The 15,867-nt window shown below is 33.1% G+C and overlaps 2 protein-coding genes across 3 annotated transcripts in view; one reads left to right on the top strand and one right to left on the bottom strand.

Annotated features, from left to right (window-relative positions):
* The first annotated feature begins 532 nt into the window (after positions 1–532).
* Positions 533–7,858, top strand: LOC106471139 (clathrin light chain-like). 2 transcript variants are annotated; one of them, XM_022399758.1, is made up of 6 exons: positions 533–856; positions 5,732–5,784; positions 6,075–6,204; positions 6,592–6,703; positions 7,052–7,063; positions 7,492–7,858. In XM_022399758.1, the coding sequence occupies exons 1-6, from the start codon at positions 673–675 to the stop codon at positions 7,685–7,687; spliced, it is 687 nt and encodes a 228-aa protein (XP_022255466.1). In that variant the 5' UTR covers positions 533–672; the 3' UTR covers positions 7,688–7,858. The 2 variants fall into 2 exon arrangements, with proteins under 2 accessions (XP_022255466.1, XP_013787181.1); XM_013931727.2 differs by lacking the exon at positions 7,052–7,063.
* Positions 7,859–7,970: 112 nt separating this feature from the next.
* Positions 7,971–15,867, bottom strand: part of LOC106471138 (pumilio homolog 2-like) — a 43,701-nt gene continuing 35,804 nt past the window's right edge. The window contains exon 18 of the mRNA XM_022399756.1: positions 7,971–15,703. Within this exon, the coding sequence (XP_022255464.1) occupies positions 15,475–15,703 (229 nt within the window). The 3' untranslated portion in view covers positions 7,971–15,474. The remainder of the gene's footprint in view (positions 15,704–15,867) is intronic.

Here is a 15,867-nt window from a genome sequence, read left to right on the forward strand (position 1 = left end):
TTTATAATTGCTAGTTAGTCTACGAAAGATTTTTCGAAACAAATATTTTTAGGTGCTATCAAAACAAGTAAAATAATTTCAAGCAGTTTGAATGCTGAGAGACTGACTGCTTGTGGGTGAATTTTTAACTATATTTTGTGCTTCATGCTGAGGTTTTTTCAGTCCTGTCTAATACGAAAATATTAATACAATTGCCATATAATGTTTTGTATTCGACAAATAAATTAATATTTCCAGTCTAATTAAGATACAAAGAAGCCTGTCATGGTCAAAAGACCGATAATTCAGCTCTGGAAACACCGAACAAATAAGTCGGAAACCCTAATAATCAAGACTAAATCTGGGTCGGAGCAAACTGTTTCTCATTCACTGCAGAAACTAAAATATTATTTATTCCTAAACAATGAATATTTTATTCTAAAAGTTTTTATGATTTATTTTATCTTATTTGTATTAATTTCATTTGCTAAAAGCACTATATCAGTAGTTAAAATAAACATTTGAAATATAATATTCGTAGATGGCGCTTGGAGCAAGAGCAAACGATTTTATTTCGTACCTCGTATAAATAACTAAGGACGTCACCCTCCCACTTTTACATTGTGAGAAGTAAGATTTTCTGTTGTTGTAATTATTCATATTAATAGATAGTTAAATTCATTAATTTATGAAATGTCTGGATTTGATGCATTTAATAATGAGATTTCACCGGAAGATGACCCAGCTGCAGAATTTTTGGCAAGAGAACAGGATGAATTAGCAGGCCTAGAAGATGACGTGAATTTTGAGTCTTCAACATTGACAACTGCAGAATCCGAGGCCCACCAAGTCACTGCCGATTATCAAAATGATAATGGTAAATCTTTTACAATTTTAGAGGCATTGCCATAATGTTTTACTTAGAATTTAGACAGTGTGAATGAAAAGTTTAGAAATGTTATATTGAATATTATTAGTAGGGGAATCAGTGCCACGTTAAGGTTGAGTGGACTACTACTACAGTAATGCTTACTGGCATTACTGCCATTAGGCTTGCTGCGCAGAGAGGTTCCTTGAAATTGTATGTTTAAAACACCTAGCTTAACAAATTGGGCCAGCACAACTAAAATAAACAACGATGAACTAGGATCCAATTGCTTATACTTTTATGTTTTTTTGTATTTTTTCATATAATCAAAATTGAATAGTTAAGTAAAAGTTACAAATATGGGCATATCTCGGTTATTATAAATATAATTATGTATGTCGAAGAGAAATTTTCTCACAATAATAACAATAAATTGAATAATGATATATCAGGATGGCAACTTTTATGAAAGTGTTTGAATGAGGCTTTTGAGATAGTAAAATTTTAGCATGTTTTAAACTTGCTACAACTTGGAGAATGTTCCCCTTAAAATTTTTTATTCAGTGAAGCAGAATGATGCAATTTTTGGGCTTGAGGGTTGGATTGGATTCAGACTCGGTGTTACTTAGTGCTAGTAAGAGTTGTAAGGCTCTTAATTGGAGAAATTACATTTAAAGTTTAAATTTGTATATTAGTTTTAGTTTTGATATGTGTTCTAGATGCTGATGGTAATTTCAGTATCTAAACCATTAATTCTACATTGAGCTGCTACTTCCAGTATCAAATCTTAAGGTGTTCAGGGATTAAACACCAAACTAAGAGTAATTTCTTATATAGGTATCTTTACTCATATATAAAGACTGCTTCTAATTGAAAATTAAATGTTATGGATTCTATATGTATATTAAAAGTATCACCTTCATGTTGTATTAGCAATAGAAAAAAGAAATTAGTATGAAATACTATCACAAAGAATACTTAATTCTGTTTTCCCCATAAATGTATTTTTATTGGATAAATATTAGGTTTCAAGCAACTTTTTACAGTCAAATAAAGATAACCAGATCCTTAACTTTTTCCTGTTGATGTTATATTGACCATCTTTATGTACAAGTAAAGATAACTATATCCTTAACTTTTTTCTGTTGATGTTATATTGACCATCTTTATGTACAAGTAGAGATAACCAGATCCTTAACCTTTTTTCTGTTATTATATTGACCAGCTTTATGTACATGTAAAGATAACTAGATCCTTAAAATTTTTCTGTTGATATAATATTGACCATCTTTATGTACAAGTAAAGATAACTGGATCCTTAACCCTTTTCTGTTGATTTTATATTGACCATCTTCATGTACAAGTAGAGATTACTAGATCCTTAACCCTTTTCTGTTGATATTATATTGGCCATCCTTTTGTAAAGATAACCAGATCCTTAACCTTTTTCTGTTGATATAATATTGACCATCTTTATGTACAAGTAAAGATAACTGGATCCTTAACCCTTTTCTGTTGATTTTATATTGACCATCTTTATGTACAAGTAAAGATAACTAGATCCTTAACCCTTTTCTGTTGATATTATATTGGCCATATTTTTGTAAAGATAACCAGATCCTTAACCTTTTTCTGTTGATATTATATTGACTATCTTTATGTTCAATTAAAGATAATCAGATCCTTAACCTTTTTCTGTTGATATTATATTGACCATCTTTATGTACAAGTAAAGATAACCAGATGTATGTAGTTTGTAGGTTAGAGGTATCCTGGAAGGTCTCCTAAATAGAGCAGAGATAGTAGGGAAAGAGAAGTGTAAGGTGTATGAAATAGCAACAGGATTTCTAGAGAAGCTTAAGTATTTACATGCCAGGGACTTTCAGGAAGTTAGAAACAAGACTATTAGGGCCAGAAGTAGTGGAGTTAATTGTAAAAAGTAGGTTCTGTTAAGTAACAGATTTTAGCTGTTAGCTTGGGCAAATTACAAACTAGAGAAATTAAGGATACCAGTTGGAACAAAAGTAAAAACATAAGAAGGTTATTGTTGTAGGTGACTAATACAGCACATAGGTAGGAGTCTGTGGGTGTAAACATGAAGAAAAGAATTAGGTTATGTTATCCAGAGCAAGAGATATAGTAAAGGGTGTTAGCAATGATGCAGTCTTTGTTGTGCAAGGTGCTAATGATTTACTGAAGGATAAGTCAGAGGAACTAATCGATAAGTACAAGGAATTGATAAAAATATTTAAAGAAAAAAGGCCATAATGATTTATGTTAGGGAATACTGGCAGGATGTAACTGGGGATGAAATTATGTGTAGGTTACTAGGGCAGATGCTATGCCTTGGTATATATAAGGATGAGCAAGTTGGTTAGTTGGATTTGTGGAATCAGTGATTGTGAAAAGGGAGTTTTTTTGAATGGATGGTTTACATTAAATAGGGTAGGGGCTGGCTTGTTTGCAAGGGCTATTAACTCAACTGTAAGGACAACTTTAAAAACTAGGACTAGACAGTGGTGAGGACCAGAATAAACTAGATATAGAGAAAAGTATAGTGTAGAAACAAACTACAGAATTAGTTTTAATGGTAGGCTAAACTGTTACTATTGTAATATTAGAAGTATAAGAAATAAAACAGATGACTTTAGAGCACTGATCGGAAGAGGTTTGTTTAACCAGGTTTAAATTATTCCTAATAAATCATAGTTTTGGTGACAGGAATTTCTTTGAAGGACAAGATTATTGAGTATTTGATGGGGCAAAAATACTAAAAAGAGAGAGAGAAGTGGATTTATATGTAAATTTGAGTTGCACCCTGTTCAAGTTAAGGATATCAAAGTTAATAGCAATGAGGTTGAATCTATTTGGGTTTCTGTTTGTGATTATAAGAGGAGAACGCTTTTAGTTGGGATTTGTTACAAGACCACCAGACAAAACTGATGAAATTAATGATAAATTGTGTACGGTGAGATAAAGAATTAAACTGTTAATTAGGTTATAATTACGGTAGACGTTACTTTCAGGCATACAGACTGGGAAATGTTAGTCAGATCTTGAGGTTTTTAGAAACCATTCAAGATGGTTTTCTTCACCAGTTGATATATGAAAAAACATTGGCTGCAAAATTAAAAATGATTTCTTTAAATGCATTGAGGGTAAACAAAATGTTAGGATGGGAGTAGAGCCTTTGAAGGATGATAAAGGAATGTTCATGTCTAATAGTTGAGGTGGCTCGATTATTAAATTCTACTTTTTCTTCATAATATACTAATGATTTCATTAGGGGAAAAACTCTTGTTGTACTAATCTTTTGACATTCTTTGAAGAGGTTACTGCTTACTTAGATGAGGATTTGGTGTATCTGGATTTTCATAAAGCTTTTAACAAGGTGCCACTTAAAAAGTTTGTTAAAAAAGTTGTTTCTGTAGATGTGGAGGATAGCTTGGCTGGAAGAAAGCAGAGGGTTGTAATAAAGCCATCTAAGCAATGTGCTGTTAAAATCATAAATAATATTCAACGTTAAACTGGTACACAATTAAAAATATTTTAATTAGGCCTATCTGTGGCCTTCAAATTGTTGAATATTATTTATGATTTTAACTTTATACACAAGTGCCAAAATACTATAACAATGTGCTGTTGTTTGTAGCAGGAGAAATATGGTTTTAGGTTTTATCTACAGTAATATTGAATACAAGTCCAAAGAGGTTAGCTACATTTGCTGTACTATGTTCAGTCTTTGGCTCCTTACACTAGGAAGAACATTGAACTGTTAGAAAAGGTTCAGAGGAGGGCTATGAAAAAGATAGTTGGGATAAAAAGGTTGCCATACAAGGAGAGGTTAAGATCTCTAGGCTTGTTTTCTCTTGAAAAAAGAAGTTGGATAGGATCTGATTGAGGTTTAAGATTGTTAAGGGAATTGATATGTTGATCCATCAGTTTTTCCATACTTAATGTTGAAAATGGTAGGACTAGAGGACACCAATATAAATTTGGTAAAGTAGGAGTCATCTTTAGTTAAGAGTTTTATTTTTCTAACAGGATAGTTGGCCTTTGGTACGAGTTACTTTCAAATGTGGTGGATACAGTTAATTTAAAGGAAGGCTTGATAAGTATTTGATTGATAAAGGCTGGCTTTGAGTGTTTTACTGAAGTGGATAGAATGGTCAAGATGGACCAATAGGGCTTACTTTCTCCTGAGATTATATGTATGTAAAAGTAGAGGTACCCCATATTATCAATGGATTTAGTATGGCTCTGAGCATTTAGTCTGTATCTTCTCTTATCATAATTATTTAAAAGACTGTAGAAATTATACATTATTTGGCACTATTATTGTGTACATCATAAGAGGATGTGTCACTCCCATAGAAACTGGCAGCGTGTTAAACTCCGAGGCTGTTAGTTAGTTTTTCTTTTGTTCATTATGTAGGTATGTGGTTGGGAATTACTACAGTTAAGCTTTAATTCATTTGTGGATGGACGAGTGACCTTAATGGGCTGGTTGACCTTCTTTCACTTTTATCTTTCGTATATTTTTTGACCAGAAAAAAAATTTAAATAAAATATTTTCGCAAGTTAAAAAAGATTTGTTTTTAAAATTTTAATATTCTCACCCTGAGTCATGTTTTCACAAACTGGTACAATGATCAAATGTTTAACTTTTGGTGTCTATAAAGGATTGGAAATGGGGGAGGGATGTTAAACTTTACCAATTTTTAGTTACACAGCAAGAAGATAAAATAAAGATAGTTGTTGTTGTTGTTTTTTTCAGCTGTAATGTTTTTTTATGCTTGTATTTTTTGTAATTTTATGTTTTTATCATGGATGAACTGGTTCTGGAGTTTAAATGCAAACAATTTCCTTTTTATTTTTTTGTAGACTTCATGGGAGATGGTGAAACAGACATGTTTGCCTTTGGGGAAAATAATGAGGTAAAGGTAACAATTTATATTTACTGACAAATATAGCACTGAAATACTTCAGTTTTGATATAACTCGGTTTGGCTTAAGCACTTGTTAGGCCCACATTTCATTTTTATTGTACAAAAGTAATGTATCAATATGAAAATAATTTCTCCAGCAACATATATTATTTCACAGATAGAAAATGAATGAAAATAGTTAATATGTAACAAAAAAATTGCTCTTTAATAGATATGGGGAAGGAAAAAAAAAAGAATGGTTTGATGGTGATTTTTCACAAAGAATGTCTGTTTTTTAGCCTTTACAAATGAACGGAACACAAGAACCTACACCAACTTTAAGTTCTAGTGCAAAGCCAGTGGTTCGAGAAGAGCCTGAAAAGATTTGTAAGTGGAGAGAAGAGCATCAGAAAATGTTGGAAAGGAAAGGTGTGTTCTGTATTTAAAGTATGAGTAGAAGTTGACATTGTAAGTGAAGTTCCTTTTAACCAAGAACACACTTCTTTATGAATTTGATATTGTTTTGTTGTTTACGAGTAGTCAAGGTTAATATTGACAAAAGTTTTTTCGCTCTCTCCCTGGTTAAAAGAACCAGTCAAATCATTGGAGATTTTTCTTTTATATTATGAATCTTCCCCCCCCCCAAAAAAACCTAAAGTAGTTAATTATTGCTGTTAATAAGATAATGAGCAAAAAAAAAAAATTTAACCACCTTGGTGCACATGGTGGCTATTCATACCATATTAGTTTATGTAGGACTTTGTAATATAATCTCTACTGTCCCTTATCTAATTATAACATTATTTTGAGTTATAGATGAAGAAGAAAGACTCAAAAAAGAAGAAATGCACCACACTGCTGTACGAGAGCTTGAAGAGTGGTATGCTCGTTATTACGAACAGATCGAAAAAGCAAAATTAAATAACAGGTGGGTTAGCTGATGAAAGGAATATGTTATGAATTATTTCAAATATTAGGGGAAATGGAAGTTAAGTTTTGCACCCCTAAAAGATTGATAAGGCTAGGTAGGATATCATAATGTAATGTAGTCCTGTTGTGTTTTAATAATTTACATGTTTGTACTTTTGTTTAGTATACAATTTTGGAAGTCATCTTCAAAGTAGAAAATGCTTGTTTTGTATTTTAAAATGATTTTTTTCCATTACACCTGTAAATGAAATGATTGAAAATGTTAGTTTATCATTATTGTTTCAATTTCTTATGAAGCATAGAATAATAACTGCATTCTTATCTTCAAATGCTGCTGTACTTTCAGGGAAGTGTCGAAGTAAGTAAACATTTTGAAAATTTTGGAAATTTTTATTAATCAGGTGTTGGTATATCTGTTTCTTTAAAGCTAAACAGAAGATTTTCTTGTTTTTCTTAAATTCACAAAGACAATTAAAAGAAAGGTTTCAGGTCTGACTGAGCACTAAGTTACATACTATAACCACATCCTCTAAGCAGTAAGTGACTTTGAAATGTTATCATATGTACAGGACAGTAAATTCAGTTTCTCTTTTTCTAGAATAAGGTGTTTTGACATGATTTTTTCTGTGTTAATAGTGTTCCTGAAAAACTTAAATACATTAATCACTCAACTATAATTTTCTAGGTAAATCCAAGTTATAAACACTGTCAATCGTTTTTCCATGTTCACATATATTAATGTCTGATGTTCCAGGAGTATTTATAAGTTCTATTTTTTCTTGCTAGGAATGCAGAAAAGGAATATATTGATGAAGAAGACACCCAGCGGCCAGGTGGACCGGAATGGGAGAGAATTGCTCGGATGTGCGACTTCAATCCCAAGACGTCTCGTGGCACGAAAGACACTTCCCGCATGCGGTCCATAATTCTCCAACTAAAGCAGATGCCACTGGTCCGCAAACCTGGAGTGGGTGAGGCTTAAGTTGAAAAAACTACTCATCTAGGTTAATACTTCTAATTAATCCAAGTCCTTTTACTATGTAGTTAACTCTAGGTGTTTCTTACTACCAACACTGCTGGTTTCACAGTGTAAGTGGACTTCTGGTGTTACTTGGATGTTCTGTTTAAAATAAAGTTTAATCTGTGCTCTGTATTACATTTCATCTTTCTCCTGGTTGGTAAAGTTAATATACTAACTCTGCTACAAATTCCAAATGTAAGAAATTAAGTTTTCTGAACCGAATAGATGACTCCTAAAACTGATATGGTTGCAAAACGAGTTTTATTTCCTACATTTTGAAATATAATACAACATTTACAAAGCATACCAAAATCCAACACTTACATTAATATTATGGGGGAAAAACACATCCTTACCAATTACTAGTGAAGAGAATTTGTATTTGAACTCTAATTTCCTAAGAAGAAAGTCCAGCATTGTGATGTTGGCTGAAGTAAAACCACACAAGGTCTGGTGAGTTTATTGCTCTGCCATTGACGAGAGACTGTACCATCTAAAATAAGTTTCCATTAATTTTGTTAATCATAAATTCTAATTGGTAAACTGGACAAGGATGTGTTTTAAATATAGAGTACCTCAACCCACATAAAATCTAGCATAATATAATCACATATACCAGATTAAAAAATCTGTATATCAATTTTAAACAGCACTTATTAGATTTTAGTTACAATTATTCATATTTCAGTACCATCAATAGTCAAGTTTACCACAATAAAAACAAAGCTTGCTTATCATTAGCCATGCACACAAAGGAATGACTCATTTACAAAAGGCCATAACATTTCTGAAGCAAATGTACAAACTTGAGTTGATGATGAATTTCTACATTTGACTCTTTTTACATAGTGTGATTTTGAGTGTTTCAATTTACATATTTATACAAAGCCCAGAATACCAAAAGTTAAACAAAAAAAAGTCATAACTAGCTACAAATTTTCTAATCTAAACACACACACACAGCTACACTACTTAAAAGGATGTTATTCAATTATTAAAACCATCCATTTTGTTCGTGTCTACGAAAATATGCTTATTATAAAAATTCTACATATAACTTCAAACACAACTATTACTGTTAAATCTGTTGTGAGCCAAGGAAACAAAGCGGTATTACCAACAGTTATTATTACCTTAAGATTTCTTGTTTATCCCAGAACCAAGTGACATCGGCAACAAGAACACAATATAATGTGCTAACTGGTTCTAGTTTTTCCCTTGTAGGAAGGGAGGATTGTATGCAAGGTTTTATGTTCTTACCCTCTGGACTAAGATATCTGCATCAACTTGTTTTTTTTAGCTTTAAATTCTAGATAATTTTAGGATACTATGTGCAACATCTTGTTGAAGTAAACTATTTTACCACATGGGAAATTAAATACGGTCCCAGTCAGTCTCGTACTGTTTAACCCTATCACACCTTGGCATCGTCTTTCAAATTACTATAGCTAGCTCCGAAGTTCAGACCTTATTTAAAATTTTAAATGTATTGTTCTATTAAACTTAACATTACACCCATGTAGAAAACGTATACAACATGTAAGACTGGAATTTCTTGTAAATTTTTGCTCTGGCTAGGGGTGTAAACTTTGGCACTTATTGTTTCTGCACTGTCACCAATATATATTACAATAAACATAGTTGAAATTCAGAATACAAAAAGTACTGCCAATTTTGATTTTACTCATCCAAAAGACTGACCTGTAGAGAGCAAAAGCCAATACTACTTATGGACAAAACACTTTGAGTTGTAGTAACACAACTTCCTTGTTCCACCATATGCATGGTTATAAGAAACCCCTTTACCTAATTTTTATTGTCAAAAACAATGCCACTGCTGACTATTGATCAAATCAAGGACTAGCATACAATGTGGACATTGTATTGTGATATTTACTGTTAAGATTTTGGCAGTGGGCTGGTTTCAAACTGTTTAAAGCACTACCGATTACCTGCTACAACAGGTTCACGCTGGTGTACATGATGTAGGTTTCTAGGAATTGTTAAATGTGACTAATTTCAAATTGCAATAGTTAATCAGGTCACCTTTTTCTTCTCCAAACCCACTAACAACACATCATAATTCAGTAAATTAGAGAGTAAAGTTGTGCGTCCTAGCAGCAGCAGCGAGAGGACATTACTTCTCCTCGTCTCTTTATTATCTTATGTGTGAAGTAAATAAAAACAACATAGGGATTACGAAAAACGTAAGTTCGCTTAGGAAGGAAGCCCAATATTAACTGTTTAAAAGTCCTAATACTCAAATGAAGGCCAGATTAGAAAGCACACATGATCCTTAATAACAACAAATAAATAGGGTGTGTCAAGTAATCTCCAACCCAATCAGTTTGTTAGTCATCATTCTGTGGGGAGGAAAATAATAAAATGGTTTTTAAGTTCTTTTCCCAGTTACCAGTTGTTAATATTCTGTTGAAAGGGCCAACTATGTAGCTGATATATATCCACCAAAGTGGGGGGTTCAGTGGCTTCCAGTCTAAACTGCATTATGCAGTTGTCTTCGGAAAATACACTTTACCCAGATGTATGATGGGTACTCATGCAGGAGGAATCACCATTCTTATCCCCATGTGCCTCTTGAAGCTGTAGTTAAAAGCACTGGCCCCCGTGTACTTTTTCAAAGCACGGCAAGAATTAAAAGAAACTATATGAAAACAGACTTAGCCCCTATAGTAACAGTTCACTGTCTTCTCCAGGCAAGTACCAAAGTATTTGACAGATTACGTGACATATGTGCAATCCTCTATGTACATGTACAGTTTGTCTACAAAAACAATGACTTATTGTTTCCAATCAATCTTTTAAATACTTACACAGTGAACTGATGAATTCCCTGTAAAACTTCACCATAACATTTTAACAAGAACTATTCATTTACTGTTTTTTACTTTGGATTCTTAGAATGGTCGACATACATGATAACCAAAACCTCAAGGCTAACAATGCTATTACTAACATTATAAAAAAAAACAAGGGACATTAAAAGCAGATAACATGTTATTAGATGTCAAAACTTTATCTAAAAGTCAATTTTTCTAGATCAAAATATTAAAGAATCCATTTTAATAAGAAAGAATAAGCCTAAAGGTTGGTCTCTAGTTAAGACATGTTGATGGTAATCTGAAGGTTCTAATATGTTTTGACATCATAATGTGTACAGGTGACTCTCGTCATACTTGTTTTTGGTAGCCGTTTTGATGCATCTGCGGTTTATTTCGGCACATTAAGTTCCTGGAAAAGACAGCATCTCTATCGGCAGTCCTGTAACTATCACAAATTTTCTGGCTTTTGAGCTATGCAACAAGAGCCGTTAAAACTTCATCTAAGATATTCAATAGCTTTTCTGTGGGAACAGAAACATTTTCTCAGAATGCAAACTAACTTAACTGGAAATGTAAGAGAGGATGTGACAGGTTGTGACTGATTTTCTATTTGATGGCTCTGTAACCACACAAGATTGAAGGCTAATAAAAATATACTTTTTTTCCAAGCACTGACGATATTATAGTGAGTAACTTACATTAAATTTCATTGTCATTGGAGGGGTGGTAAATAAATTAGAGAAACAATGTCACATTTCTTGCACTACGTGAAATTTCAGATTTTTCAAATATTGCCTTATTAAATAAAGAATTTAAACTTATATTAGCTTATTAGCTACAATTTTGTTATACTAATTAGTATAACATAACCAAAAACTAATGTATTTAAATTTTGAATGTAACTCAATAAAAACCTTTGACATGTGCAGTTTGACCAGCCATGTGGATAGGGTTAAATGTCTTTATTGTTAACTTTTCAGTGCTATAACAGTATTTTCATGCTTTTATCAGTGATGTGATCTTATGTGGTCATTTCTCATGGACATGCCTCGATTCATCTTTATCAGACCGTTATCATTTTCCATCCATTGAAACTGTTTGGACAGAGAAAAAATTAATGAATCGAAGAATGAAAATGTGAAAAAAAGGCCTCAAAAATCCCATTCTATGGAGGATCTGAAATGGTTTGAAAGAGGTGAGAGTAGCATTGATATCCAAAGAGTCATGGGACTTGATGACTACATTCTACTACCATTTGTGATAGTGCTGATACAATATGGAAGAGTGCTAAATCATCTCTAAATTTTAGTGTCATTCGAGTGACAAAATCTCAATCAGATGTGATGGAAAAAATGGAGAGGATGCTGGCCAAATGGGTCGAGTATCAGCACCAGCAGAACATGCTTTTTTCTGGAGTCTTTATTCAAGAGAAATCTAAAACCTTTGCTGGAAGTTGGATATGGTTTGACCGTTTTAATATTTGCCGTGCATTCCATAATCTTAAGATGACTAGAGAACCTGCATATCATGGTGTCACTTTAGAATTTTCAACATGCTTCAGAGCAATGATTGTGGAAGGAGGTTACACACCAAACAGGTATTTAACATTGATGAAGTTGAACTTGCATTTCGACTGAAGAGAAGATGGCACCTGGATTTAAAGCAGCTAAAGATCTCTGCACTCTGCTTCCAGTGACTACAAAATAAGGCCTTTCAAGGTCTATCAATCTGTGGCACGAATGCCACATTGGCAATTGTTTGTGAACATTTTTTGAGAAAGCTACTACACAAGGAATTGAAAGCCTACAGTGAAAAGGAGAGGATTCTCTTCAAAATTCTTCTTGTTGGTGATAATGCTCCAGGACACTCAAACATTACTGACCTCAGCAAAAGTATTCAGGTGTTATTTCTCCCTCTCTACACCACTTCCATCCTCCAGCCAATGGATCAAGGAGTAAGAGCTACTTGTAAAAAGTTAATATTGTCGCTGAACCTTCTCCAGGCTTATTAGAGTGTAAACAGAAGATCAGCTCAGCATCAAGGATGTCTGCCACCGTTTTAACATCAAGAAGGCAACTGATATTATTTGCAAAGCCTGGGATAAAGTGTTGCCTCATTTTACGAATGGCATGTGGAAAAAACTTTGGCCCGAGTATGTAAATGTCAATAAAGACTTAAGGGTGGAGAGTGAAATTGTAAGTTCAAAGAAAGCCATTACTGACATTGCCCATCAGGTTGGATTTGAAGGAGATTATAAAGAAGATGTGGATGAGCTGCTAGAATTGCACCAGGAGGACCTGAGCAATGAAGAAGCACGTGAGAGAGGAATCTGAGTCAAGTCTCAGGCTTTCAAGTTGATTGACGCTGCCATGGCTATCTTTGACGAAGATGACCCAGAACTCGTGAGAAATTCTAAGGTGCAGAGGGAAGTTGAAAATTCCCTTAACTTTTATAAGGAGGTTTATAATCAGAAATTGAAGAATGGTAGTCAAGTTTCAACCAAGAAGTTATTGGAGAAGCAGCTCCCTCTACGGGAGAGCAAGATGTTTTTGAAATTAAAGTAATATCCTATTTTTTGCTCTTGCATTTTGATGAGTAAGAGGAGTTTAAAAACGCAACAATTCTTGGGAACTCAACCCCCTCATATAACGAAAGTCACCTGTATATATTAAAAAAATAGGATAGAAAAATACAAATATCTGTAAAGATACTTGTAGATACAAGTGTAAAGATGTATATCATGTACATAAATTCTATGATTTTATTATTTGCCAATGTTGATTTGGTTTGTTTCAATAACTATAAATTGTATAACAGTAGCTAACTTACCAAACTATATTATCTTAGTTCAAGCAGGACGCATTACAAAACTTTCCCTGGTTTTAAATACACACTGTGTAACACAACATATCAGCCAATTGTAACACCTGAAATGTCTAAAGGATAATTTTTGTGACTTGCATCAAAGCTACAAGTGATATAAAATGCCAGGTCTTCACATTATAATTTTCCATTCCTTGTACACAGATCGTCCTCTGCCAACTCAATAATACAGTCCATTTAGTGTCAAACTGTTTATACGACACTCAGTGTGGGGTTGAAAACGAAATCATACTTTTAACGTCTAGAAGGCTTATAAAGTCTAAAACACATTTTCGACTTTAGAATGTTACATTCTATTCTAGTTATTAAAAAAAAATTACAAAAATATCAAATTCATAAGCACAAAAAAAGAAAGAAAGTGTTTTGAATTTACTGATAAAATTGGCTCCAGAAGCATTGTTATGTGTAAAATATGCATTAGTTTAAAATTTATAAGTAATAGGTATTTCAACAAAATACTGGTGCTGTTATTGGGGGGGTTAACAAGCAAATAAAGTTCAAACAAAATAACTTAAACCGTGTAACATCCTCTCTCTCTCCCGCTGCACTGCAAAAAGGAAAACAACAATGAAACTCTAAAAAAAAATTTGTTTTAAACGTTAAGACATGATTATATTTTGTCAAGGCAAAATGATGATTTCTACAATATTAATGGGCCTGCACATTAAAAGGATGTGCATTTATCATGTGGTTTATGTCAGTCCAAAGATTTGAGAAAACCGTAGATAGAAAATGAAAGCTTATAAATACACTTTGTACAAAATTCACATATTCATTGCATCTAGAATTTGTGAGTCTTTATGACAAGCAATTTTCATACAAGAACAAAGAGCATGTAAAGAGAACTTTGCAAATGATTTTCTCAACAGGCTAAAAAAAACCTGGAAAATATATCTTTTTTTTTGATGGAAGTTAAAATTACTAATGTTTCTGCTTTTTTTACACGCATGTAAAATGCAAGCAATACAGAGGATCAGGCATCACTTTTTACCCAGCGAGATGTGATTAAGAGAAAATATCTTCGTGTTCACTGCTATTCTACTGAGGATATAAGCAAGATCTGTAATGACACTGAAAGTACAACCCTTTACGTGTCAAGTGGCTCCAAATGCAACTGTACTATGATTAATTTCAACATAGAAAGTGGTGGCACCAAATATAAAACTTAAATCTAATCTTCTGATTTTGATGCCTAATCTTTTGTAAATCCACTTACGCATCTTAATAAAAGTTTCAAAACCAGCCATGGATAACTCTCTCATGGGATATGGCATTTAACTAACTTTAAAAGACAGGTACAAGTAGGTAATAACATTATTATCCTACCTGCTGATTACTGATTTAGATTTCATTTTAGTACACAGATTAAAAAATTGCAGAAATGACCTTAACGGTGACCTACAAAACCACATCAATAACCTTAGCAGCAAACTTCCTATCCAACATATACCCACAAAACAACAGTGATGATGTGTTAACAAAAAGCCCTACTTACAAGAGAATGTTGACAGTAAAAACAATGACTTTTCACAAGTTCCATGGTTTCTGTACAAGGTGAGGATCAAGATACAAGCAGATAATTTCCTAACAATATTAATATCATTAGAAAATAAAGCTGAAACAAACCTGTACCACAATGGCACTATTTTGTTTAGAAAATTTCAGTGATTATAGTAAAATAGATAATCAAGTGTTCCTATGTGTGGTAAGGAATAATCTTTTACTGTATACTGAGCTATTAAGGTCCAATCTAGGATATCCATTTTTTGACATATATTTCTAGAGGGAGGGTGTGGGTGTGTCTTACATTACACTGTGCTGCATATTTTCTTTTTCTGACTTATTACTTAAACACACAATACTTACTAGTTCTTCCCTTCAACTAAATACAATTCTACTAAACATCTGGATGCACTTTGTCAGCAGTTTAACTTTACTGACCTTCCAGACAGTTGTTTTCCTATAAACAAAGAAAACAACATGAAACTAAAACCACACTTCTGGTGATCTGTCCTACCCAAATAGTCACAAGTTTCCATTTGGAGGTGGTCCAATGGGGCCGAGATCATTAGTTTTTACCAGATATTTCTCCAGCTTCGCTAAGATGTGCTTTCCATAAGTGTATTTCCGTAGTGCTGTAAAGTGGGGACGGATCTTGTGCAACAGCAGCTTACGCTGAGGAGACTCGGCTACTTCGATCATCTTCTGAACGACATAGTTAGCATACTGGTCCTTCATCATACTGTATAAGGCACTGGAGGAAAAACAATACATTGAAACACATTTCTAGGATATTTGGTACAAGAAACTATCATTCATATTAAAAATATTACAGTCATTATGTAGAAGTAGAAGAACAACCTACCCATCACTGTAGTACCAACTAAGAACACAGTTCTACATTAGAATCTGTAGAAA

The sequence above is a fragment of the Limulus polyphemus genome, unplaced genomic scaffold, assembly GCF_000517525.1.
Source record: "Limulus polyphemus unplaced genomic scaffold, Limulus_polyphemus-2.1.2 Scaffold4430, whole genome shotgun sequence".
Lineage (NCBI taxonomy): Eukaryota > Metazoa > Arthropoda > Merostomata > Xiphosura > Limulidae > Limulus > Limulus polyphemus.